This window comes from Anguilla rostrata, chromosome 5 (genome assembly GCF_018555375.3).
Source record: "Anguilla rostrata isolate EN2019 chromosome 5, ASM1855537v3, whole genome shotgun sequence".
Lineage (NCBI taxonomy): Eukaryota > Metazoa > Chordata > Actinopteri > Anguilliformes > Anguillidae > Anguilla > Anguilla rostrata.
In genome coordinates, this window is record NC_057937.1 from 12,428,312 (window position 1) to 12,455,607 (window position 27,296).

Sequence of the window (27,296 nt, forward strand, 5' to 3'; positions counted from 1 at the left end):
GCCAGGATCTGCAGCCCTGGTCCTGGAGAGCTGCAGGGTTTGTTGCTTTTCTCAGCATTAAAACAATCAATGGAAGCAGTAGATAACGCCATTAACTCGCGTCTCAGGGTTTTTTGCATCTGAAATGGCTGCTGACGCCTCTGCAGAGTAGACCAGACCAGTATTAGATAAATCAACAAATATTCTGTTGGGGAAAACGTCATACTCCACTAGTAACAGCGTACGGCCTTCTTTATTAAACCATTGAAGAGAACGTTTGAAGAGTGTTTTTTCAAAATTCCAAGTCAGTGTTCCAGAACTACAATGCTTTCTCCAGTAGGGATCATTACATCAGTGATAGAATGTTCAGTTATGAACATTCCAATCACACATCTGTGATCTTGCACCTTAAAGAGCTAAGTGTCGTGTTCTGTTAGGTGAAGAGAGTGTGATTTCAGTGCAGAACGGGGGGCAGGGGGACGGATTGCCCTCAGCGGTTTAAGACACTTCCATGGGGCTCCCAAAATCGACCCCCCTCCCCTGTTAAGTCTGAAGGCTCTAGGCTGGGAGCAGAACATCCCTGCATCGGGAAAATGGAGGCTTCGGCCTGGTGTCCGCGTGTGAGGGTGTGTAGCCACGCGCGGCTGTACCGTAGAGCTGTAACGCAGAACCATCACGCAGAGCCGGGCCAAGAACAGTCCCGGGGGCAGCAGGCAACTTGCACCTATTTTCCTCTCTCAGGAACTTCTACACACAGGTGAGTCTTCCTAATTTCCCCCGTGTCGCTTAATCCACCAACACGCACGATCAACAAGGACGCCATTTTCCAAATGGATAGAAACGATGCACAGACTTGTCAGTTCACTCTCCCATTTATTGTTTAGAACTCAACCTTAACATGTCAAAAAGGATTCACTGACAGAGAAAGTACAGATCAATTCATGAGCCATGACAGAAAACATGATGCATTAGAATTCCAATGTACTTTTACTTTGTACTGTACACTTTTCCTAAAAAAATTAAAGGTATTATTACCTTAAATTCATTAAATTCAAAAATTGAAATGCTACATCACATTCGCTTTCTCACTCATTCTATAATTTAGCTCGCTCACTCACAGCAAACTTAAGAACATCCACAACAGGTTTTAAAAAATCTAAAGTGTCAGTCTAACCAGAAGGAATGCTTTCAGATTTTCTTCAAGAAATCACACTGACCGAACCCCTAGATACAAGAATCTAAATTTAAAGCAAGACGACGTCAGAAAGGCCTACGTTACCGCGGCTCCAGACTAAACAAAGCAGAAACACATTTCATACTTCCGCCTTTCTGTTTTTTTTCCGTCCTCGATTGTCTTCGCGTCACAAACAGGCTGAATGCACACAGCTCAAGGTGTGCAAACAGGGCCACTGGCCTGTAAACGCAGCCGTTTCCACGCCTGAGGGCTGTACAGTACCTGAGAATCCTCAGCAGGGAGATGATGATGATGATGATGATGATGATGATGAACAGGTTATGAGTCCAGCCAGCTGGATCCCTGCCCAGCGCTGCCGGGGGTCCCTGAGGGGGGAGGGACGCGCGCTCCCTGGAGGACCGGGCTCGCGGAGGGGGTAGCTTTCGCACGCTCGTGCGGGCGGGTCTGCGTCACACGAACTGCCGGGGCTTCTGGGGCGACGCGGCCGAGGCCAGGGTCTTGGCCTTCTCCGTGGCGGCCAGCGCCGCCTCCTTGGCTTTCTCAGAGGCCTCCTTCACGGTATCCCTGCGCGGCCTCGGGGACGAGCCTCCTGCACACACAGAGAGAGAGCTGCACTCTGACTACACATTATATACACACGCACACACAGAGAGAGCGCTGCACTCTGACTACACATTATATACACGCACACACACATAGAGAGAGCGCTGCACTCTGACTACACATTATATACACGCACACACATAGGATAATGAGCGCTGCACTCTGACTACACATTATATACACGCACACACATAGGATAATGAGCGCTGCACTCTGACTACACATTATATACACGCACACACATAGGATAATGAGCGCTGCACTCTGACTACACATTATATACACGCACACACACACACACAGGACAATGAGCGCTGCACACTGTAACTACACATTATATACACGCATACACATAGAGAGAGCGCTGCACTCTGACTACACATTATATACACACGCACACACAGAGAGAGCGCTGCACTCTGACTACACATTATATACACACACACACACACACAGAGCGCTGCACTCTGACTACACATTATATACACACGCACACACAGAGAGAGCACTGCACTCTGACTACACATTATATACACACGCACACACAGAGAGAGCGCTGCACACTGACTACACATTATATACACGTACACACAGAGAGAGCGCTGCACTCTGACTACACATTATATACACGTACACACAGAGAGAGCGCTGCACTCTGACTACACATTATATACACACACACAGGACAATGAGCGCTGCACACTGTAACTACACATTATACACACACACAGGATAATGAGCGCTGCACACTAACTACACATTATACACGCGCACACACACACACACACAGAGGGCACAGGATGATGAGCACTGCACAATGACTACATGTCACACGCACACACACACGCACGCGCACACATAGGATAATGAGTGCTGCACATTGTAACTACACATTATACACACACACACACATTATATACACAGATTACACAAACACATACATCATGCATACACGTCCATTGTACAAACACAGATACAACCAGACAATCCTCTTGGGCCCACACTCACAGAGAATATAACACACACACCCTGACAAGCACTGCATACCACAAAACACACACACTCCAGCAAGAACACCGTGTCCCTAAATGAACCTCAGGCCAGGAGACAGCTGGGGTGGCAACACCCCCCCTCACCTCATTTAACATTCCCAGCAAATGCCACCCACCCTTTACAGGAGGCCGTAGGTCAGATTCCCAGGTAGGGCTTTGCTGCAATACCCCAGAGCTGGGTACAATGTCAGAGAACATCCCCCCACAACGGACAACGTGTGAAAATGCGTAAGCTGTCCTCGACAACCGTGACGTGGGCACGCTTATTGTATTCTCGCAGCGCTCGGTGTCTACAGTCCGGGGTCTGTTTCTAAATCCAGGGAAGAGCAGGTCACAGGGGCTGGGAGCGGCCCACCGGGAACGTGACACTGCGGGCTCCCGGGACACGATGTACGGGGCGAATAATAGAGCTCTCCCCTTACCCCGCCTAACCCTGACCGCACGCACCGCGCGGCTGGGGCTGCGACAAAGCTCCCTGACCCGACTCAGGTCATCAGCATTGTCAGACTATCAAAAAAAACAATAACACAACACGTGATTCAAACATCTGTGTGGAATGTTCACTTCCTCTTGAGACTGGAACAGTGCTGGAGCAGCCAGCCAAACAAGGGGTCCAGAGCGCCCAGTCTCTAGCCTTCTGTGGAAACAGACTGAGGCATGCGCACACACACACACACACACACACACACACCCCAATACTGAAATTCACACACACACACAGAAACACACTGGAACCCACACACCAACACTGACATTCAGCACACACAGAGGCACTTGCATGCACACATATACACGTGCGCACACACACACACACACACCGCACGTACACACACTAAAAAGCCACTGCAGAGACGGCACAGCGTGTCCTTAGCCTCCACCAGACTCTATGGCCACGTGCCAGGAGGCGGGGCCTGTCGCCATGGTGCCCATGTGTAGCACTCTGCCCTCGAGGCAGCCCAACCTTACAGGAGAGGAGAGGAGAGCAGGAGAAGGGAGAGGAGAGGAGGAGAGGAGAGCAGAGCAGGAGAAGAGAGAGGAGGAGAAGAGAGGAAAGGAGGGGAGAGGAAGAGAGGAAGAGAGGAGAAAGGAGAGAGGAGAAAGGAGAGAGGAGAGGAGAAGCAGTTCTGGGCGCAGGGAGAGAGGGGTGGAGATGAAATGCCCAGAGCAGGCCTGAGGCCTGAGTGTATTAAGGCAGGGACAGTGTTCTCCTGCTCTGAGGAGTCAGGGCGCCGGTATGCAGGAAGGGGAGTGGACTGCAGTGCACCCGCCCACAGCCCCCCCTTCCTCTGCTGTCAAGCATGTGCACAATGTACTCTGAGACAGGTGACCAGTTGGTTACAATGTATTAACAGTGTGACTGATTTTAGGGTTCTGGTAAAGTGTGTTATTAAGGTATCGTGTGCGTGTTGTTTACAGGAAGTGGGGTGTAACGGTGAAGCTATGCTCTGTTAATATGAATTACAGTGTGTTAATAAGGTAACTGGGGACAGTCCCTCAAAAAAAATTCCCTAAACCAAATACCAAAACAGCTCTAGGGCCTGGAATCTGGCATAACCAAAGACCAAAACAGCTCCAGGGCCTGGAATCTGGCAGGCCTGATGACCTGAGCTGACCCATCCACGGCTGGTGAGAGAGGAAAAACAGCTCCACCGAGACACATGTTTCCACTTACAGCTGAGTGGTGCTTTTCCTCTTTCCCTCCTTCATGCATTTCTCTCTCTCTTTCTCTCTCGTGCCCTTCTCTCTCCCTTGGTTCTGCTCTTCTTTATCTCCCTGTGTTGTGCCCTTCTCCTTCTCCCTCTGAGGTGCTCTCTGCTTTTTCTCCCTTTTTTCCAATCCCTCTCATTCCCTCTCTTGCTCAATTCCTCTCTCTGCCTCTTCTCTTTCGCTCTCCTCTCCATATGGCAGAGCAGGAGTAAGACCAGTGTGTGGGTCAGAACAGCACCGCTAGCAGTGAGGGAGACCCAGGGGCACTGTGAGCCTCTCTGAAGACACACTCTTTAAAGTACACACAACAGACCATTTATAGTACACACTACAGACCCTTCAAAGTACACACAACAGATACTCCCTCACACACTGCGCACAACCCTGAGCTCCACAGCATGGGACCTTTCAACTGCAGAACCCTTCTCTTTTCTGGGTCAGGCTGCACCTGCTGAGCGCTGCTGGTTAGCACGCACTGAGATTCAAAAGCGGCTGAACATACGGCATGCTGGGAAATGCAGTCCAGCAGGGCTGTTACATCAACCCCTGAACTCAGGATTCCACCCAATCAATGCTATTATACAAAGACCAGAAAATCTATAATATGCTGAGACAGATGCAGTAATAACATGTTTAATGCCTGATCCCAGGTTGCTAATACACTATATTCTTTAAGTCCTTTCCTGCTGGGGTACTGTGATCAAAAGGAACCATCCAAGTCCAGGCCAAGACTTCAACAGTAAGACCATACTCCCCAGAAAAGCCTCCTCACCTAATAAAACAGACACCTGGAAATGGTGGCGTTTGAGTGTTCTACCACAGGGGGAAAAGGGAAATCTACATGCGTGCACACCACCGGCTGACTCCTACTACAATACCCACGAGCAACTCAAACGAAACGGGGCTACGAAGGTTCTAGAACCACAGCTGTTGTCTACCCACTACTCCATCACAAAGCTAGAGCTTCTAGAATGCGCGGCGCTGGGCGGACCGCTGAGCCAGCACCTGGCACGCGAGGGCACAGGTGCGTGGCATACTCACCAGCCTGGTAAGGCAGAGCTCTGCGCTACGGTGCCAGGGCAGGAAACAAAAGTGCACACAAAAGGTTTTTTTTTCGTTAAAACATCTCACCAGTTCCACCGCGCTAGCATGCCAGAAGCCCCTCTGTTCTCGTGTCATTGCGGGCTATGCCAAACAACTGGACTGCACTTCCGGTTCATTCGGACATCCTGCAGTAATCTGTGACAAACAGGGAAGAACTGCACTGCTCACCCTCTCTGACCTGGAGTACAGCTTCGGTAAGGACACCGGGCGTAGGTTAAGCACTAAAGGGTTTCAGTAATGACACAGGGCCTTAGTTAATCACTAAAGGGTTTCAGTGCTGACAAAGCGCTTTAGTTAGGCACTGAAGGACCACAGAGAAATGAAGAGGCGTGTGGTATTCTGTGCATTGCAGCAGGCCCTAAACACATCAGCAGCTTTAGTGGGAAGAGCAGCAGCGTGGAAGACAAACCAAAGTCACCTCCAGACAAGTCACCTCAGCCATCGATATACTGTGAGGGAGTTGCAGCAGTGCACGCTGGGATGTTTGGGCACAACAGTTTGGACAGAACAGTGGGGATCGGCTTCACTCTCTGATCCCACATAAAGTTTAAAAATGATACTTCTTGACAAGCTTAATCTGAACGGACAACCTGTGCTGATGGACCTCTGACCAGATTAGGTTCAGCTCAAAGAAAAAAAAAGGGTCGGTAGAAAACATAGAGAGGGGCACAGGCCCGCCCGCCGCCCCCCCCCCAAATCAGAGGGAGCAGCGGCCGCCAGTCTGGAAGGATCGAGGGAGAAGATACGTACCGTGCATGTTGGCCAGAGCCAGCTCCAGGCCCCGAAGGGCCTTCGTCTGGTTGCTCTTGAAGCGGGCCAGTCCAAACTCCTGCGGGCACAGGAAAGGAAGGGGTTAAAGGAGGGCCCGGGTGCCCGGCTGCTCACACTCAGACTACAATAACAGACCACCTTCACTCATTTCTCTTTCAAACAGTACATACAGGTTCCTGTCGCTTTCTTTAACCATCCACTGCATATTTACGTGACTTCCCCTCTGTATGTTCTGCGATATCACTTGACCTATAAACCGTGCTTAATTGACAATGTTTTGGCTTGCTGGACGAGGCTGATAGAAAAACCTTGCATGCTCCAGAGAACACTGACAGTCAAGGCAGATGCCCTACTTTCACATACAGGACAGAACTCCTTTATATGCAGGATTTCCAGTTGATTTCACAGGAAAGAATGCGTGAAATATACTGCACAGCTCCTTCAGTTCAATATTAAGCTACCAGCCATTGGCACAGGCTCCTGTCCCAGCCTGACCCTCGGGGAGCGTTACCTGGATGGGCCTGGAGAATCCGTACACCCCGGAGGTGATCCAGGCCTCGCGGGTGAGCTGGGTCCACGCCGGCCGGTCCCGGGACTCCTGGAACACGCAGCGCTCCTCCACCGTCTGCGGAGGACCACGGAGACTCCTTTTACACTTAAAGCGGTCGGGGGGAGGGCGGAAACGTGCAGGCAGCTGCTAAGGGTGAAATCCGCTAATGGCCGTTCGGCTGCGCCAGGCTAACGCCGCTCTGCCCGTTGGCACGAGACAGTGACGAGCGAGGGCTCAGTGCCACCAGACACTCCCACTCCAGCTTTCACAGACGAGGCCAGACGTTTAACCACACCTCCTCTCCTTAAGGGACGAGTATATAAACTCACCACGTGCTATTGTTACCATCTGCTTTACATGACAAAAAAAAGCAACAACAGTCATGCCAATGCACTGGAGAAGTAAGGCTAAACAAGTTCTTTATTGTTTCACGATGCCACCATCTTAAGATGCCTGCAGCCACTGTGGTGTGTGTCTTACTATTCAGACAAGCCAAGACATAGTCAGCAGAGTTTGCTTGAGGTGAGCAGCGTAAAAAAATGCACACCCCAAGAGTGCTGTGCAAAATGTCCTAGTTTCCAGATGTTACATCTGATAGAGAAGGCTATAGTTTACACGTCACAATAACTCTACAACTGTCAAGCTAAGAAAAATGCTACAGATCTGACATATTTCACTGTGAAATACAGGCCCCTGACTTGTGGCGTCCAACGTTTGGAGTTGGAAACACAAAAGACAAAAGAATCTCTAATAAATGGTGCACAAAATGTATTCTGGTGCAAAATTTATTTTATTATTATCACTTTCTTTTTAAAGACTTTGTTTCCTGGCTTGCATCCTTGCATCTAAACTTCAATTTCCAAGTGCAGCTGTCTCTCCATTTGGCAATGTTCATACTCACTGCATTACAAACGTCTCTCCAGCCTGGCAGAGAACCTGCTTTCATTCAAAGCAGTGAAAATCTGGAACGGCAGTTTGACCTCGAGAGTTTTTGCGATCGATAATAAATGAGGAAGCCGTCGTGGACCTCGGAGCTCGCAAAAAGAACAATGGCCGGCGAGTGACGGTGGCCGTGCCGGGTGCACGCGCGCTCTGTTCCTCTCCGTCAGACTCTCGCTCGAGAGCACGAAGCCGTTCCCGCGCCGACTGACGGCGAGAGGTGTGGGCTTCGTGCCGAAAGGTGAGGGTCTAACCCTGGCCTTGTGACAGCCACGTGTGCCTTTCCCCACTTGTGCATTAAGCACATGGGCAGCGAGCTCTACAGGGTACTCCAGCAGGGCAACAGTATAAGTCGAAGGACAAACCAAAAATACATTTTTAATAGGGTTTACGCAACAGGCCAGCTATGACGACACACAGCTTACACAACCACTCCTGAACTCCAGGGTTAGGAATGGGGTACTGCAGGCACGACTGGTACCATTTACCTTCCAATCGTAAAATGCACGCCATATGGTAAAAAAGCCAGCAGAACTTGTCCTGTCTACTGAGGAAATTAAATAGTTGGGTTGTCAGCAAAAACTTTCAAATCTCTTCTCGGGACAAGCTCCCCAAAAAAAGGATACCTAAGGATACCTAAGAAAGTGCAATCAGGATTCAGCTGTGCAGAACCCGCAGAAGTTCTCCTAGAGCGGGCTAAGTATCTGTTTTTTGCCATTAGTGTAGCTAGATTAGACTTCTACCTGTTTTGTAGTTGCCCAGCATTAGTTTTGGTGTTTGTTTGTGAAGTGTAGTTTAAAGTGTAGTACCTTATTAGCCTCATTTGCTCTTAAGTGACTGCATCAAGCAGGCATTGTGTGGAGCTAGTTAGCTGCTGGTTTGTGGGGCAATTGCTTGGTCACCAGCTGCTTTTCATTTGCTAATTAGGGCTTGTAGTCTGGCTTGGAGCGACGCTAGCGTCGCTCCCTCCCAGTTTGTGTCATTGCATCCCTATCCTTCTACCATCACCCTTCCTCTCTACTCCCTGTCCTCACTGCTATGCTATGTGCCCATCCCATCCCAACCTGTTCTCTCCCCTTCAGAACTCGCTTCTGCAGGCGAGGCCCCCCGCGGCGACGGAACCCCTCCAACCTTCGCTATCCCTCATTGACCCCCTGTGACAACTTCACGGTCGCAGGAGGGCTATGGAACTGCCAGTCTGCTACGCGGAAGGCTGACTTCATTTCAGCCTACGCGTCCCTCCTCTCTTTACATTTCCTTGCCCTCACTGAGACCTGGATCACACCAGGCAACACTGCAACCCCTGCAGCCCTCTCCTCCTCCTTCTCCTTCTCTCACACCCCCCGCCCATCTGGCCGTGGTGGGGGCACAGGTTTGCTGATCTCTCCCTCCTGGAAATTCTCTGTTCTCCCCCTCTCTCACCTCTCCATCTCTACCTTTGAATACCACTCTGTCTCAATCACCTATCCTGTTAACTTGTATATTGTAGTTATCTATCGCCCTCCAGGGCCCCTGGGAAACTTCCTTGATGAGCTCGACACCCTGCTGAGCTCCTTCCCAGAGGATGGCACCCCACTGATCCTCCTGGGAGACTTCAACATCCACCTTGATGCCTCCCACTCCGCAGCCTTCCTGCCTCTACTTCACTCATTCGATCTCTCCCTAATGCACTCCCCACCAACACACAAAGCTGGCAATCTCCTAGACCTGGTTATCCTGAGGAATTGCTCCTCTTCCAATCCCACAGTGACCCCTCTGCACCAGTCTGACCACCACTTCATTTCCTTCTCCCTCCCTCTTACTCCCTCCCTCCCTCCCTCCATCCACTCCTACTGTCATGGTCCGCCGGAATCTCCGCTCCTCTCTCCCTCCTCTCTCGCTTCCAGTGTCACTGCTTCACTCCCCACTCTTGAATCCTTCTCCAACCTTCCCACTGACTCTGCATCCTCCACTCTGTCTTCCTCGCTCTCCTCAGCACTTGACTCTCTCTGTCCTCTAGTCTCCAGGCAGGCACGCTCGTCCCCTCCCAGTCCGTGGATGTCTGACCCCCTCCGAACCAACCGGGCCAGCCTACGTGCAGCGGAGAGGAAGTGGAGGAAATCCATGGCTCAATCCGACCTGTCTGCCTACCAGTCTCTACTAGCTACATTTTCTACCGCTGTAACCTCTGCCAAAATTAATTATTATCAAACAAAAATCCATAAATCTGCCTCTAACCCTCATCAGCTGTTCTCCATTTTCTCCTCTCTCCTCAGCACTCCTTCCCCACCTCAGTCCTCCCTCGCTGCAGATGACTTTGCAGTTTTCTTTGATGAGAAAATTGCAGACATCCGCAGCTCCTTCACGTCCACCACCACCCTTCCCCACTCCCCCAGCTCTGTTCCCTCCCCTTGTTTCTCCACTTTCTCTCCCCTCACTGACTCTGATGTTTCCCAGCTCCTACTCTCCCACCGCCCCACCACCTGTGCTCTTGACCCCATCCCTTCCTCTCTCCTCCAGACCATCACACCTGACATCCTCCCATATGTCACCTCCCTCGTGAACTCCTCCTTGTCTTCTGGACGTTTCCCCTCCTCTTTCAAGCTGGCCCACGTCACCCCACTGCTGAAAAAGCCCACTCTGGACCCCTCTGTCATCCAGAACTACCGTCCTGTCTCCCTTCTCCCTTTCCTATCCAAAACAATTGAACGAGCTGCTTCTAATCAACTCTCCTCTTTTCTCTCCCTGAACAACCTCCTAGACCCCTACCAGTCTGGCTTCAGACCTGGCCACTCGACAGAGACCGCACTCCTCTCGGTCAATGAGTCGCTTCACGCCGCACAAGCAGCCTCCCATTCATCTGTCCTGATCCTCCTAGACCTTTCTGCCGCCTTTGACACCGTCAACCATCCCATCCTCCTGTCCTCCCTGGCAGCTATGGGGATCTGTGGCACAGCACTTGACTGGATTGAGTCCTACCTCTCCGGTCGCTCCTTCCAAGTCGCCTGGGCTGGTGCAGTATCAGCACCTCGCCCCCTTGCCACAGGAGTTCCCCAGGGCTCTGTCCTTGGTCCCCTCCTATTCTCCCTGTACACCCAATCTCTTGGTCCTGTAATCTCTGCCCATGGGTTGTCCTATCATTGTTATGCCGATGACACCCAACTCTTTCTCTCCTTCCCGCCCTCTGACACTCAGGTCTCTGCTCGCATCTCTGCCTGCCTGAGGGACATCCAGAGCTGGATGGATAACCACCATCTTAAGCTGAACCCAGGCAAGACGGAGATGATCTTCATCCCTGCTCCATCCTCTAACCTTCTTGACTTTTCTATTTCCCTGGGGGACACTGTGGTGTCATCATCACCCACCGCAAAAAACCTTGGAGTGGTGATGGACAACAGACTGTCCCTCTCCCAGAACATCACGGCGGTGAGTCGAACGTGCAGGTTCTTCCTGTACAACATCCGGAGAATCCGCCCCTTCCTCACCACCTACGCAACCCAGCTCCTGGTTCAAGCGATGGTCCTGTCCCGCTTGGACTACTGCAACTCGCTACTGGCTGGTCTGCCAGCATCCGCCATCAGACCCCTGCAGCTCATCCAGAATGCTGCAGCGCGTCTGGTCTACAACCTCCCCAGACATTCCCATGTCACCCCCCTGCTCACTGACCTCCACTGGCTGCCTGTTATGGCTCGCATCAAATTCAAGTCCTTGGTGCTTGCATACCAGGCAGCTAAGGGGTCAGCACCAGGGTACATTCAGAGGATCATCAGACCCTACACACCAGCCAGACCTCTCCGTTCTGCCACCTCTGGACGCTTGGCACCTCCCCCTCTTCGCGTCTGCACTTCCCGCTCCCGTCTGCTGTCTGTCCTGGCCCCTCGCTGGTGGAATGACCTCCCGTGATGGTCAGAACAGCAGAGAATCTCACCACTTTCAAACGCAGACTGAAGACTCATCTCTTCAGGCTGCACCTCTCCCCACCCCTCCCTAGCCTATAGTTCAGCTCATTGTACCTAGCTAGGATAATTTGATTATGTTAGTGTATCTGGTAGGATTGTTTTTTGTATGATTAGGTGTGATTCCAGTGCTAGTTTGTACTTTGTACTTGGTAGGATTCTTGCTGCTGAACAAGCTTACTCTACAGGGTTGGAGTCCTGATCGATGTGGTCACTTCTGGCACTACGATCCTTACTTCACTCTAGTGTTTCTTTTGCGCCTCTACATCTTGAAACCTATGCACTTGTTGTACGTCGCTCTGGATAAGAGCGTCTGCTAAATGCCTGTAATGTAATGTAATGTAATGTAATGATACCTTCCCCGTAGGGCATGGACACTGGAGTGGTTTCCCCCGCTTTGAGTCCACGTAAATGTTCTTCTCCGCGCTGAAGTCAAGGACTGAACCAAGTGAACTCAGCAGAGGGGGGAGGAAAAACGCCAACTCCGCCATAGTCATTATGTCAAATGACATCATCCTGCCCCCGAGGCTGGCAGAATTAGCCAGGCTGCAGACTCTCCCTCCTGGACACTTGGTATTCAGTGATTCTGCCGGCCAACACTATTACTGAGGAAATGCATTCAGGTCATCTATTAAGTTGTCATAGACACCAGACATAACAGCTCATATTTTCAGGACCGATTGCATCTGAGGGCCAACACTTTTCCAGACACTTTCATGGCCAAGATGTTCAGGGCTTTAAAATCCATTTAACATGCGTTCACAAGCAGAACCGCTCAATTCAAGATATCCATTACTGAATGGCATACACACACACACACATATATATATATAGATAAATGAGTGTGTGTGTGTGTATATACACAAGTTATATAAATACAAATGAAGTTTGTCGTTTCCGAAAGGGAAAAAATGGGAAACTTCTTTTTCACTGAAAAAGTGAAAATGCATTAGCATATCTTTCTCTTATGAGCCCCCAGTTCCTGTAGGCCTAGCACACATCCGTACACGAGGACTTGCTACAGAAACACAATACAGCAGCACTGCCTCAGAGGCAACTCTGACTCCATTTGAACGCGTCGGCACTGAAACCTGCCTCTCCCCTGTCAACCACGCGAGGATTTTCATCCCCAAACAAATTTTGTTGCTCCCATGGAAATTATGCCTCGAAAATAACGAGCTACTGGCATGACTCATCTGAAAAGTCAGCTTGGAAAAGGTAGCAAGTTTGAGTCTAATTAACTAGCCTCATGGGCGGTTACTGTCAGAAAGGAGTGCATGGCTCCACACAAGGCTGTGCTAAGCTGAATATGCTGGCTGAGAGCTAGCGTACTGCTGTTGGTGCTGAATGGAACATAATTCATAGGCCAACAAGAAACAATGCCTCCTACTGGAGAACCTTGGCATGATACCTTTAGGGTGCATCAAAAATACTGTTCAAAAAGTGCAGTGGCATGTGTGAATTTAGGCATGTCCAATACCAGGAGGGCAACAGCATTCTGTACCAGTAGCAGTGGTCTAATGTCACAGGCTGGTAAACCAATCAGATAATTGTTACAAGTTAAAAAATGTATGGTGGCTTGGACATATAATTTCTGTTAGGAACCCCTTCACAAAGTATATCTTAATATGCACATAATTTAATGCAATAAAATAACACTAACATCATGAGCCACGCTTTCGCAATACCCCTGGAAACATTTAGGCACGGCGACTGAGAAACCAAATGGCCATCCTCAATGCTGCTGCTCCCAAAGTTTTAGCACACTCTGACCTCTGGTGTCAAGAATGAGAGACAGGCAGAGAGAGAGAGCACAAGAATGAGAGAGACAGAGAGAGTGAGAGAGAGAGCGTGAGATAGACAGAGAGAGAGACAGCAAGATTCGAACAGACAGAAAGAGAGAGAGACAGAGAGAATGTGATGTGAAACATCTGTTTGGTGGCCTCGTGGTCATGAATGTGCTGTACTGGAGGGAGGGGCATGATGGTGTTCCACACTCGCCCTGTCCAGCCTACAGGACACACCACTCAACAAAACGCCTCACGGGCTCTCCTCAAAAATGACACAGCCTACCACAACCCAAACAACCAGGGCCTGAGAACAGAACCATGCATTCCCAACCGCAGCCTGTGGTTTCGGGCCTTTCCAGTGTGAGGGGAGGGAGCGGGGCGAGGGGACGGATGCGAAACGGCAGGCCCGTGTGAAACGCAGGGGAGGGAGGGGCTAGCGGACGCCTGCAGCTCTGGGGGACATTTCCCGCTCGGCGCCGCAGCTATCGTGGGCCGGCTCGAGCGGGGTCGTCGGCCGGGCGACCGACCGCGGCGGACGAGCGGAACCTAGCTGTCCGCGAGTGACCCCGTTCGGAGGGTCTGGCGGCGGCGGAGTGGGACGCTGATCGAGCGTGCGTGGCTTTGGAGCGCTCGCAGAAACCATGAGAACGAAAGGGATCTTCACATTACCTTAGCGTAAATCACAAAACTACGTCCTCAACACTGACAGTAAACCTTCTCTGGGTATGAACGGCAAAAGAAAACAGCGGTGTACCATTACAGCCGTCGGTGTCTTCTACAAGTGCACCGTCACCCCTCCCCCTCCGCACATTTCATATGTGGAAAACTGCTCCTGGCAAACCCTTCTGGGTGATGTGCTGTGTTTTGTTTTTGGTTTTCAAGAAACTAAACTCTACAGCATGGATACTGAAATCTGGTCCTCAAGGCAAGTAGCACTGTTGCTTTTCTTTTCTACCGGATGGTCAACTGATAGATTAATGCCAACAATTGGCTAGAGATTTAACACACCTGGTGTCCCAGGTTCAAATCAGTCCAGACCAGAGGGGAAGAATGAGAACCAGCAGTACTACTGGCCTCAAAGCTCATATTTCAGAATACCTGTTGTACAGCAACATTCTAACAGCACCAGACCATGGGAGCGTAGCTTTCCGTCTGTAGGGTTGCAATTGCGCAACTGGAAACACCATTCCATTAGAACAGTTCTGTTTTTTTCGTGCGGCTTTCATTTTTAAGAGACAGAGAAACGGTCTGTGCTTACCCGGTTCAAGCAAGACTGTATTCATACACGGACGTGAGTGTGTGTGTGCTGCAATGCACGCGTGTGCCTGTCTGTGTAAGTGTGTGGGCACACATGCATGACAGCCTCACCATCAGCCTGGTGTGGTTCAGGTTCCAGGTGAAGGTCGTCATGCTCCTGTTTCGGGGATCCACGATGGAGTCCTCCACGACGTAGACGGAGCGCGCCAGGTTGGCGGGGAAGAACCGCTCGGCCCAGCGGGGCAGCCGGTTCGTCTTGGTCAGGAGGCGGCGGGTCAGGAGCCGATGGTCCGCCGTCACCTCGCGGTAAACCACGTCCTCCGTGAGAACGTGGGTGCTGAGAGACAAGCAGGACAGATGCGGCAGCCATTACGGCTCAACAGGACAAATGAGAGGTTGTATTATGGTGTCCTCATAATACAACCGTGTGGCAAACACCCGTTCAGTCAAAGTAAACTGAACAAACCATCCTAAGAATGTAAACACATGGACTCCTCTTGACGATGGGAAATGTATTCACTGTATGATATACTCAGTGTACCACACAACACATCTGTTTAATATTGTTTTGAAGATTATGTATCATTCTGTCTTTGTTGTTTAATAATATTGGACTTTTCCGAGCAGTGGCATGTCCCCTGTGGTGTTCTGGGTGGCCCCAAATAGGTTCCCAGAGTTCTGCTCATGTTGTCCCGGTTGTGGTTTTGTCCCAGAGGACTCACTTGCACAAGTCAATTGACTGTGTGGCCATAGCGATATTCACAGACATAATTCTCTCCACCTAAAATCATGCCATCACACTACTTGTGCAATGGCAAAACATTTTTCTTATATTAATATGAGTAATTACTTTGAGTAGATGATGCAGACAAAGCCAATGGCCCCGACTGGTAGAGGCAGGCACATAAGTCATTCAGTCTTTCTATTTGACTTTCATTGTCATTGGAAAGGTCTAGTGAGGTGTTTCTCAAACTCCTGTCTAATTTGCAGAAGCACAGGACCCAATTTTCAGACGCATAAAGCTCTTTCATTTCCCTGTCAATGGCAACAATAACATTTGTTAAGTAAACAACACAGCCCCAGACACCATTTTTTAATTTTTGCATTGGGAAAAAAAAGAAAGAAAATAAAAGGGCTTTATTAGACTCTCAAACAGGACCGCCCACTCGTGCAAACTGGCCACACGTGGCTCCAGGGTTACTGGCACTGTGCGATGTGAAAAAAGGAAGAGGGAAAACGAGGACGAGGAGGACGCTGGCTGCTCCTCTGAGCCGAAGCAGAGCGCAAAGCTCTGCAGCAAGCGAGCAGTGCCCAGAATGCAACTGTCACAAGGAGCCAGTCATTCCGAGCCCCGCCCAGTTCCCTTCCATCCATTTCACTTCTCCTCTGCTCAGTCTCGGTTCTTAGTGAACACAGGCCCAATTCATTTCACTGCAAACCCTGAAAATGCCATTCCTACGAGATTAGGCCTAACCAGGAGAAAATGCAATCGGGCACAGATTAATGCTCATTTTGCATATTCAAATGACAGGGGGAATAATAATATAATCATATTAGGAACGAGTGATGGGGCAAAAAAGATTTTATTAAAAAGGCAACAGACCCAGCAACAAGTCATGCAGATCACAGGTTTCAGAAAACAGCCATTTGATTGCAATTAGCCTAAAACATATCTGCACCATTTCAAGCACCACCTGTCCAGGTTGCAGATTAGGCTGCCATTTAAGGAGAGGGTACCTGAATGGGTTGGGGTATCTCTGCCAGAACGCAGAGAACACTTGGTCCCACGTGCTCTTGATGTCCACGTCATTTACAAAATACTTCCCCATTGTTCCCGTGCAGGTGGATGGAAATCTTGACTAGGAAGAGATTGCTGTCTCCGTTAAGCAGTGTTTTTCCATAGCATGGCTCCCTAAAGCAGACAAACTAGCAGACAAACAGAGACTGGTGAGGTCAAGTTCATTTGAAAAAGGCTTTCCATATATTCACATATTCAACTGGCTAAAGAGCAACATGAAGAGCAGTCATGTACCACTTGTAAGATTAATCATCAGCGCCTGAGGATCTAATTGAAGAGCAGCTGTTTATTTAGCAGTTTCTGTCGACACACATTTAGCACTGTTTAAGATCCATCAAGGCACCTTGCAATCTTAATCTAGACTGGTTCCTGCTCTGTTACTTCTACACTGCACTATTCATCAAGCAGTTTTTCGAGGCAAATCTTAAGACCACTGCACCTTCAGTGATATATGATCGCCCACACACTTTTCCGGCCAATGACAGCCTACCGTTCAGCTAAAGTCATACAGCGGGCATCATCCAGGGTAACCAACGCCGCTGATCAAATTGCACATGAACGATTCCATCTGACCTTATCTGAACATGTGACAGAGTGACGTAAGTCACAAAGGGTAATATATTGGTATAGGTGTGCTCTGTCATAAATTTTCATTCAAACAGCTACATCCTAGCTAACTTATTACCTTTTAACTTTTAAATTAGGTTAGATTTCTTCTCCGGCAATTATTGGCATGTAGCCGAAACTGATCACTGAACGTATTCTTGCAGACTAGCTAAGCTAACCTTACCGGCAACAAAGGTCGGCACGTTTGTTACCAGTGGCGTGGTGATAACGAAAGATTAACGTACTGCATACTGGTTAGCTTGTTAACCAGCAGTGTCTCCTTTCAAATGAAGCGTCTATCGAATGTCTTCTCTTCAGCGATTTTCATTAGCATCAGCTTCAATGATACAGCATGACACTGACAACTCGCTAGCATGTTAAACATGTTAGTATATAAGCTAGCGAGTTAGCCCTATTTATGCTAGACAACAAAAATGCATTCGTTTAGCTATTTTAGGGTTTAGCTTTAGCTAACACGCAACGTAAACCAACTCAGACTAAGGTTAGCTAGTTATATAGAAAGCTACGGACAACTGACATTCCAGTGCAGCTAACCAAGCTAATGTTAGCAAGCTATGTATGATAACGTCATGGCAGTCGAATTCTCTTGATAGCTTGTCTAGAAGCAGTCATATTCCAACACAAACGGATGCAAACTCGTTTGCAACATCCATTGTAGCAGACAGGAGAGCATTATCTGACAAATTTGCTGACTTACCCAAAATATGTCTTGCTTCTAAAAGAAAGATAACTTAGGAGCTAGTTGCTAAATTAGCGGGCGTTATGTCGGCCGTCCTTGCCTGGCCGGTTAACTTGCTAAAAACACGTGATGCCTTGTGGGAGCTGCTTGCTAGGGGGAATTAACAAGTGTAGATTTCGTAAATATTACACTGTGGGTTTTCTTTACCATCACGCAATGTTATTTATTTATTATGAAAGTCAAAGAAACCGTCTGGTACTGCTAAATTAAAGTATAAAAAATAATTTTACTGGTAGAAATAGCAAAAATAATAGACTTTATAAATACTAATTATTTGAGAAATTCAATAATTTAAATGCGTGTCAATCTGTTATGGTAAGAAAGACTTTGATCCTTTACCTGATCCTGAACCTTTAGCCAGCAGTTATAAAATGAGTCCTTCATCCTTTTGGTGAAACTAATCGTGGTAGTGTTTATAACTGCCAAAGTTATTGTTTTTTCTCCCAGATTCACGAAGTTTAACTTTATCTAAGCTTGACTGCACTATTATACAGGTTGATAGATCATGTTGCAGTGAACAGCACACTTCCATTTCACTAAATCTGTAAGAAATCACAATGTGCATTTCATGACTTTTTGCCAATGAGGAAAAGAAGCTGTGGACTTTCAGGGTCTACATTTATGCAAATATCAAGCCATCATCTACAACATAGGTATTCCCTCTTGCCCTTGGAGAGCTCCAGGTTGGCCAAGTTTTTCAACCTTTATTGATCAATTAAAGCCCTCAGTTACACAGCTTACTTAAACTATCTGGTTTCTCAAGTCTGAACTGTCTGTTGATTTTAATACAAAAAACAGTCCTTTTCCTGGCTTTCCAAAGATGGTGGGGTGGCTAGTTTTTGGTGAACTTTACTTTGATTATGCACACCTCAGTAGTTAGTGCATACAATAGCCACATCTGGTAAGCATGAGCTGTTTTCTTATAAAAAGAAGTAATGCACACCAACATGTCAGCCAGAAGCACTGTATGATTGACCTGAAACCAGGAGGGGACCAATTTCATTTGGTAATGTCATTGCACGTCTTCTGAAAACAGTGTCAATGCTCATTTGGGAAGAAGGTAGTTCTGGCACTGTACAATCCAAAGGGAGTGGGATGGGTGTTCTACTTAAAACCATTCAAATATATTTCTGCTTTGTGGCACAAATGGTTATGATCACAGTGGATTCGTAACATTGCTGTTTGCCTAATCTTTTGAAGCCTGCGTGTTATAACAAATTACCTTAGCAAGAAGACTGCTGAACGAAGGGAATCAGTTCCTTTAATGTGATACTGTGGTGACCTCTGGTGGAAGATTGGACTCCTGACAAATTGTACGCTTTCTTATCACATAATGAGTGATGTTAGGGTTTATTGTTTATTATGGGTTTTGTTGCAAGGTAAGGGCATTTTTGGGTTTGAACAGAATACACACAACCAAACAAATTCTAAGCCATGTCTGTTATGCTCGATGAAGAGGGCGAAAGCATAACTTTAGTGATAATGTGTTGTGTGATGCTGAGAAGAGAAATAATGACAGATTACTGAGTGCACAGCAAAGATGCTATTGATTAATTCAACCTCTGGTAAAGATGCCTTCCGTATGAAAGAGACTGACTGAAAAGCACAAAATGTTCACCTGTAAAGGTTGTGTCTTAGTCATCTTCATACCCACACCCATAGTGAGTACCAGACTACATACTCAGACAAACCCACGCATAATGCAACATGGAATTATATTACAAAGCACAAGCATTTCCATTTGTATGTTGGTCTCCTTGTTTTCAGCCATAAAATTGTATATCTGTGAGGGGGGATTTTGCAGATCCTCCTACCATTCAAGACAGCACTGTTACTGGGATGTAAAATGTCCATTCCTGATTGGCTTAAGACCTTCTCTAATCCGTCAGAAGAGGGCGTGGAAACAGTAAACATCCACCACTGTGAAGGTCAGGCGCTGATTAAAACAGATGAGTCTGGAATAAAAAGCAGCTGCATAACCAGACCTGCACACAGTTCTGTTTACACAGAGCTTGATTGCTCTCTGGGTTGCACTCAGGGTGTGGCCAGAAAATTATGCCCAGAAAATTTTGTGAATGAATCAAAATGACAGAAGACAAGTAAAAAACATTTCAGCTGATTGAACCAATAAACACAGTGAATTATTGTGACGAAAAAATCAGCAAAATGGCTAGCCAAAAATTTGCATAAGACACAAAAAGTGTAATACTGCATTAATTTAGCGGTCGATTTAATGATCCACAAACACTCAGCAAATGATTTCAGATGTTGCTTTTTTAGTGAAGTACTAAGCTACAGTTTTTTTTTGGTGATGATACATTGTATGAGACCTCTTGCTTCCAATGTAATAACTGTAGACCCAACCAAAATCCACATTCAACACAGAGCATTCAAGTGAAAAAATGAGGGAATTTAGAAAGAAATAAATGTATGGGTGGTTTATTTTTCTAGTAAATACAATTTAAACATATCAGTATTTACTGATAGATAGCTCCTGTAATACTGTGCCACTCAGAAATCAAAATGTATATGTACAATGTATGTACAAGGAAACTCTTGAAAACTCCATAATGCCTGTATAGATCTTTTTTTAACATAGATCATGCCTGTATAGATCAGCTTTAAACATACAGAGCTACACACACATGTTTTTGTAATAAAATAGGGCAAAATATCCATGTCTTGGACCATTTTCAAATATAATGACGAGAAAGAGATGTAGATATACAATGCAAATATCTATCCTTCATTTTAGTTTTTCATTTTGAAATTTAAATCTGTGATCAATGAAAATAAAATACATTTTATTCTGATTCTTAGAGGTTGACAGTTACAGAGACTTACTCTAAAAATGTAAAATTTTTAATGTATATTTTGAAAAAAATATTTATGAGGAAAGCTGCAGAATCACTTCAAATATAGTTTTAAATTACATCAATGTTTCTTAATTTGCTAAAAAATACTAATGGCTCCATTTAGATGATTATTACAATTACTGTCTTAGAAACATTCAATACTTATCCAACAAAGCTATAGAAACAGGGACAATCCCCTTTAAAAATGAAAAATTCTAAATTACAAAAATAATCAAAAGCATAGAGTTCAATCATTTTCTGCTTTAGTGCACAGTTGTCCTAAGTGGTGAACAAAGCACACTATCAAGCGTGATGATAAATGATCTGACTCCTGTTTTAAAATATACATTATAAAACAGCATGCAGCGTTACAATAGATACATTTGACAGTCTCTATTCATTAGTAAATTCTTTTTTCATTAAAGTTTCATGCCCAGTTCCATGTACTTTTGCAAAACTGTTGTTTCCCTGAGATTTAAAACACATCTCATTTACACACTCACCTCTTCTTACATGTGTATTCATGTAAAAAAAAAAAATTATAAATATGAAAAATTTTAATGAACTTTTCCAACATTTTTGATATCATGCAGTTGTTCATATGTTTTTCTGAACATCAGCTCTTGTGGGCTTACCACTCTGACAGTGTTGTTTGAGCATACATTTGTAATTGAAAAATCATGTCAGTGTGCTTTTCTGGTATGAAGAGAGTCCTGAAGATCACCTCTATATTTTCACTTGTACAGCACTTGCTAGTGGATACATTCCCGAGCGTTAAGTCAGGCAAGCACAGACATCCTCTGAAGCTCCTCAGGTCAGACCATAGTCTCGTGGCCCGATGTGAAGTCCTTGGGATCGATTTGACAGCAGTACGAGGCATAGGGGCTGTGGGCTCCGTCCCGAGGGGACAGCACTACAAAGCTGTCACGGGGCTCGTGCCCCACACTGCTGGAGGCTGAGACAAAGGCCACGCCCTCCCTCGGAGCGCACAGCTGTTCCAGCGCGCAGTAATCAGAGATCTCCCTGGCGGCCGCGAAGGCCCTCTTGGGGTAGAGGTCCTGGAGGTAGCGGAGCAGCTTGTTCTGCTCCACGTCTTGGATGAGGCGGCTGCTCTCCCCCACCGTGGTGGTGGACATGGTGTCGTCTCCCGATTCCGGGTCCCCCCGCTGTTTCCTGGGCCGGCATCGGTGCCGCCAGGAGGGCCACTTGGTGCAGCCCTTCGTCTTATTGGCCAGGAAGATGGCAGCCACGCCCGGCAGGCAGATGGCTGGCCCGAGGGCGAGGAGCGGGACCCGGCCCAGCTTCTCGCCTTTCATGCCGGAAACGGTGAACATGAAACCGAACACCAGGAACACGCTGCAGATCGCCACCACCATCCCCGTGCGCGGGTTGATGCCGTCCGCCCTCACCGTCATCGTTTGGAAAGCGCGCACGAGAGCAAAGGAAATGAGAACATTGGCAAAAAAAATTGGCTCTCGGAAACAATTCTCTGTCAGCAACGTGAGCCACCGAAATGTGTCACATCAATGTGAACATGGAGAAGACGAGGGAGGGCGTGCTTGAGGGTGTTTTTATAGTGACCACCCCACTTCCTGGTAAATAAATGCCAGGAAACTTGAGAAGCACAAAAGACAGCGGGACACTGTGTGCAGGCTTTATAGCACACTGAGATGGCATTTAGGTCCCAATTATCAAAATGTATAACCATGCACAGGGTGTCAACTGCTTAATTATGCTTCTACCTGATTCATAACATCATGCATAATTAATAATAAGTTCACATGTATCATGTATGCCAAATAACAACTGCAAAGCTGGCTTAATGTAAATAACCTGATTGACTTCAGTCTCCCCTCAGTGCTTCATGACTCGAACCAAAAGACTGCAAACCAAAAGTTTGACTGAGCTGCTTTTAACTGAACCACCCGATTGCATTGATTTGGAATAAAAATATATAATCTCAAGATAGAAACGAACGCCCACAAGTCAGCCTGACTGTCTAATAATATTCTTCCTCCAACCGAAGAAGGGTGTAAATCAAGCCACCAGTGGATACCATGGAAATATTTTCTCTCTTGAGAATCACGTGGAACTTTAAACTGATTTTCATAAAGTAACAGAGAGCGGTGATTAATTGAGTGAAGGCCTCTCATATACAATTGATCTATAAAACCCATATTTTTATTTTAAAGGACCACACTGCTGGTATTTTAATATATCCGTACAGTTTTAGTCTGAACCAATATAACGGGCTCTTGGTTTCACTGGCAGTATGACGACCATCCAAAACATTTCCGTTACATAATTTTATGAATCGGTCACAAATCATTGTACCCCACTTTCAAAACTGCTGAGAAATTTAGAAGGGAACATCTTAGTGGACCTCCACAGCCATGGAAATTTAGATACCTTTGAGGAATTCAAGTTCAAGTTGTTTGAAGTGCTGAATGCGTTGTGTGCTCTTTTGCAACAAGTATTTGAGCAGATCGTTTATCGGGTATCTTTTACATTAACCCTTGCCTGACCCAGCAACACTGCAGAAAATATGCTTTCAAGAAACTGCTGTTGTGAGGCTTGAAGCTGATAACACAAACCCCAGTCTCAGGAGCTGGCTTCTGAAACCACAAAGACAATTTTCTGAAACTTGTGTTGAAATGGACGGACACTTGATACATTACTGGCTGCTAAACCAGTTCCTTCATGTAAATCAAAACTGAACTTAATACTGACTTGGGTGCAGGCATCGTTTGCAAAGGTCTCGGGAAGTCTCTACCACTCTGTCAAATTTGTAGTTACATGTTTAGCAAGGTAACCCAAAACAAGTAATGCTTCAGGCTAACGTACAGTATATATTTTTCTGCCTTCCCTTAAGTGACCAGGCTTGACAGTTGTTTTTCTAGTTTGGAAACTAACACAAAATTTTAACTGGTTCTTATACACCACCAAAGGTCCAAATACCAAGGGTTCATATACACCATTAAAGGGTCACACAACAATAAAAAATACACATTTGATTTGATTTCTGCCATGATGAGCATATCATATACAGTAATGTCAGTGATATAATGGTGCCCAGTTTGTTCAATGCATCTGGTAGAAATGACACACTGCATGGCACATAAAAGAACTCACAGAGAACATTGTGAAAAATGATGAACACTTTTTAAACATTTACAGGATAAAACAGAATGATAAGAAATTATCAAACAGATAATTGAATTATTATTGAATAAGATCTAGTAATTGGAGCTATGGAACTGCAGTTTGGTACTTAGATTTGAGTGGGTCTGTGGTTGACAGAAAATAGAGTGGATTTCTTCCATTCTGGGTATGATTCTTTGTATGATGATGTAAATGATAATGTGAAGCATGTAACACATTGTTATTTTGGCATGTTCACTGGCATAATTGCTGTCTTCTGCCTGTGTTCAATGACAATGACACATAGCTAAAGTATATACTTTGAAATTGTCTTACTGTGGTCAAGAGGCTGCAAGATTAATCTACCCATTCACAAATGTGAATGTGTGACAGTGTGGGAGGACGAGACCTGGCTGAGATTTCTGCTTCAGCAGGTGCAGGCCATGCTTGAGCTCACCACTTGCCAGTTGTTGCCTCATTGGAATTCACTCGCGACCTCTGACACTTCCTATTCCTTGGAATGGCTCGGTCGCAGTTGCACCATCAACCGTAAAAACCCTGCCACATTGACTCCAGGGTCAAGGGATTGAGTTTGAGTTTCTGGGTACAGGGTGTTCCTGGGGTCTTGCTGGGTACTGTTTATATCGATTTACAATGGCAATCTTTAAATGACTGTGCTAATGGTTCTGTCTGAAGCGGGTCATAAGATAATAATTAAGACATCAAGACATACATAATACTTGTCACACTTTACTGCAAAAAGTTGCAAATATTGTTGCCATGTACCTCTACTACCGCAGAATGTTCTCTCCGATTTTTAGATTGTTTTTTCCAAGAAAAATCTACCTGAAAATATTACTTTTATTTTAATTTATGTTGTAATGTTAAATAATTACCTAATTTTCTTTGTAACTATCTCGTAGTGTGTGGTAATACACAGTGCTCCCATTAGTAGATGCATAGAGTGCTTACTGTGGATCAGGTTGTACTGTCAAACATAAAATCATAAATGTCTGTCAGGATTGGTGTATGATGACAGAATTACCACTCCGAAACACTAGTTGTCGCTAAAAGAGAACTATCGAACGTGTTGAAATGAATGACGTCATTTATATGCGACTTGACTCTGACGAGTGTCCTCACTGGTGTTTGCGGATAGGGAAGGTTGAAAAATAATTTTGCTGTTTTGCCCTGCCTAAAAATGTCTGGTTATACTCCAGACGAGAAGCTCCGCATCGATCAGCTGACAAAACTACGAAGGCAATGGCTCAAGGATCAAGAACTGAGTCCCCGGGAGCCCGTTCTTCCGCCCAAACCTGCAGGAGCTGTGGAGAAATTCTGGGCAAGATTTTTGGAGCCGAAAAGCTTGTGGAGACTCTATGTGAGTTATAGCTAGATCGCGCTCTCAATAGTTTCACTCTGAGTGCTTATGAATATTAATATGTCCTTCTCGACGGACATAACAGAATAAATCTGAGGCTAATTTATCTAATCTGAGCACTGCCGCCAGTAATGTCAAAGCAGCACGCCAATGTTATGTTTATCGGTTAGAATGACGTTTGTAGTTATAACAATACAAAACTGGAAATCGGCACAATCGTGTCAATAAAAACGACAACAAATGTATTAGCCGAGAACAGATCGAGTTGTAGAGTTCGATACTTAAAAGAGATGTTTGTTATATTATTGATGGTGATAAATTGCATGTTATTCATTATACTGGCTTTTGTTTCAGACATTTAAAGCGTACAATGCCGGAGTGTTTGCATTTACAAGGGTGATAATTCCAGCTTGGATTGTACACTACTATGTCAAGTACCACGTTGCAGTAAGTTTGTTTTCTGTTTATTTAAGCAACTGGCTTGGTTGTGGAATATTGCTAGTATTTTGGGAGAGTCGAGCACATGATTTGGTTCATGGTGCATGCAGTGTTTACGTATGGGTGTTTGTGATCTTCACATTAAATCTGTATCTGTACTCTTGTTTGTCTCTGGGTACATTTTGACATCAGTAAGACTAAACTTGTTAGTAGTTAAGCAATCACTAAAATGCTGAATCATCTCAAATAGTTATTTAATTAATATCAATGGAGTGCATGGACAGAGTTTGTTTTCCCATTAGTTTTTATTGTCTGTAGAATTATCAGGTGTATTTCATTCAGTTAAAGCTGCAATTGTGAACCAAATAATTATGACTGGTCTCACAATTCAATTAATTAATGTATTGTAACCTTGCAGTACACACAATTCACATAGACTGCCTGCACAATACAGAGACACATTGGGGAATTTCAAATGAATTGCAATCTCAAAATCTCACTACTGGAAAAGCAGTGCCTTAGTCACAAGCCTTTCTTAGTGGAAGGAGTTTACTTAGACACTGATGACATGTACAAAAGTTCACATGGGATATTCCTTTGCATGAACAGCCCTATTATACAGTTCATTAATATGTTGTGCAACGGAAATGAACTTTGCCCTCTAATAACAAGTCGACCGTGCTTATCTGTCGTAGAAACGACCCTATGGTATTGTGGAGATGAAGCCCAAGCTATTTCCTGTAAGTACCTCTTTAAGTTTTGACACACACTCATTCATGATCACTAAACTTATGTACTGTGTTATGCCTACGGTTTGGTTCTGTTCATTTCACAGGGAGACACGATTTTGGAAACGGGAGAAATGATCCCTGCCCTCCCTGAGGAAGAAGGCCATGGTCACCATTAAAGAAGAGGACGAAAGTCAAAAAGCATGATTATATGTCATTCTGTTGTAAAAATCATTTATTTATCAATAAAACAAAAATTTACAAATACAGTTATCTACGGTGCGTATATACAGCATATAAAAGGTTACGGTTGTCATTGCCTTTCACTCAAACACCACTGTCATTTTTGTATTTGATTTGTGCGTACAAAGCACAACCAAAATTGATTTAGATCACAACCACTGGCATGACAAATGTTTGAAGCCTATTGAAGCTATGAACTTAAGGACTTGAGTGCATGTCACTGATCAATCGGAAGTGACAATCAGATGCTGATGGGGCTGAGGACATCATCAACACCAACCAGCAAGGCCACATAGAAGAGAAAGAGTTAAACATTTAATCAAAGGCATACACTGTCAGCAGCAGTACTATTGGCATATTTAGTTATGTAGTCCTTTCCTGTGTGCAATTTGGAATTTGATGAAGAATCTGTAAATGGAATTATGAAAATAATATTTACGTATCAGATATTAATATTCTGTGAC

General features: G+C 46.0%; 3 protein-coding genes across 4 annotated transcripts; 1 reads left to right on the forward strand and 2 right to left on the reverse strand.

Moving 5' to 3' along the window:
* Positions 1 to 832: 832 nt before the first annotated feature.
* Positions 833 to 18,140, reverse strand: LOC135254722 (PRELI domain-containing protein 1, mitochondrial-like). Of its 2 annotated transcripts, XM_064335151.1 has the most exons (7): positions 18,005 to 18,140; positions 16,620 to 16,808; positions 14,994 to 15,219; positions 6,923 to 7,036; positions 6,391 to 6,469; positions 5,578 to 5,602; positions 833 to 1,763 (listed from the first exon to the last, which is right to left on the reverse strand). In XM_064335151.1, exons 2-7 carry the CDS (start codon positions 16,709 to 16,711, stop codon positions 1,715 to 1,717), a joined length of 585 nt encoding a protein of 194 aa, XP_064191221.1. In that variant the 5' UTR covers positions 16,712 to 16,808; positions 18,005 to 18,140; the 3' UTR covers positions 833 to 1,714. The 2 variants fall into 2 exon arrangements, with proteins under 2 accessions (XP_064191221.1, XP_064191219.1); XM_064335149.1 differs by lacking the exon at positions 5,578 to 5,602.
* Positions 18,141 to 20,361: 2,221 nt separating this feature from the next.
* LOC135256093 (transmembrane protein 215-like) lies at positions 20,362 to 22,428 on the reverse strand. Its single transcript, XM_064337966.1, has one exon. The coding sequence runs from the start codon at positions 22,314 to 22,316 to the stop codon at positions 21,717 to 21,719; it is 600 nt and encodes a 199-aa protein (XP_064194036.1). The 5' UTR covers positions 22,317 to 22,428; the 3' UTR covers positions 20,362 to 21,716.
* A 2,723-nt stretch (positions 22,429 to 25,151) lies between these two features.
* On the forward strand, positions 25,152 to 26,858 carry ndufb6 (NADH:ubiquinone oxidoreductase subunit B). The gene is made up of 4 exons (XM_064335156.1): positions 25,152 to 25,423; positions 25,778 to 25,870; positions 26,557 to 26,601; positions 26,697 to 26,858. The coding sequence occupies exons 1-4, from the start codon at positions 25,244 to 25,246 to the stop codon at positions 26,766 to 26,768; spliced, it is 390 nt and encodes a 129-aa protein (XP_064191226.1). The 5' UTR covers positions 25,152 to 25,243; the 3' UTR covers positions 26,769 to 26,858.
* Positions 26,859 to 27,296: the final 438 nt, after the last annotated feature.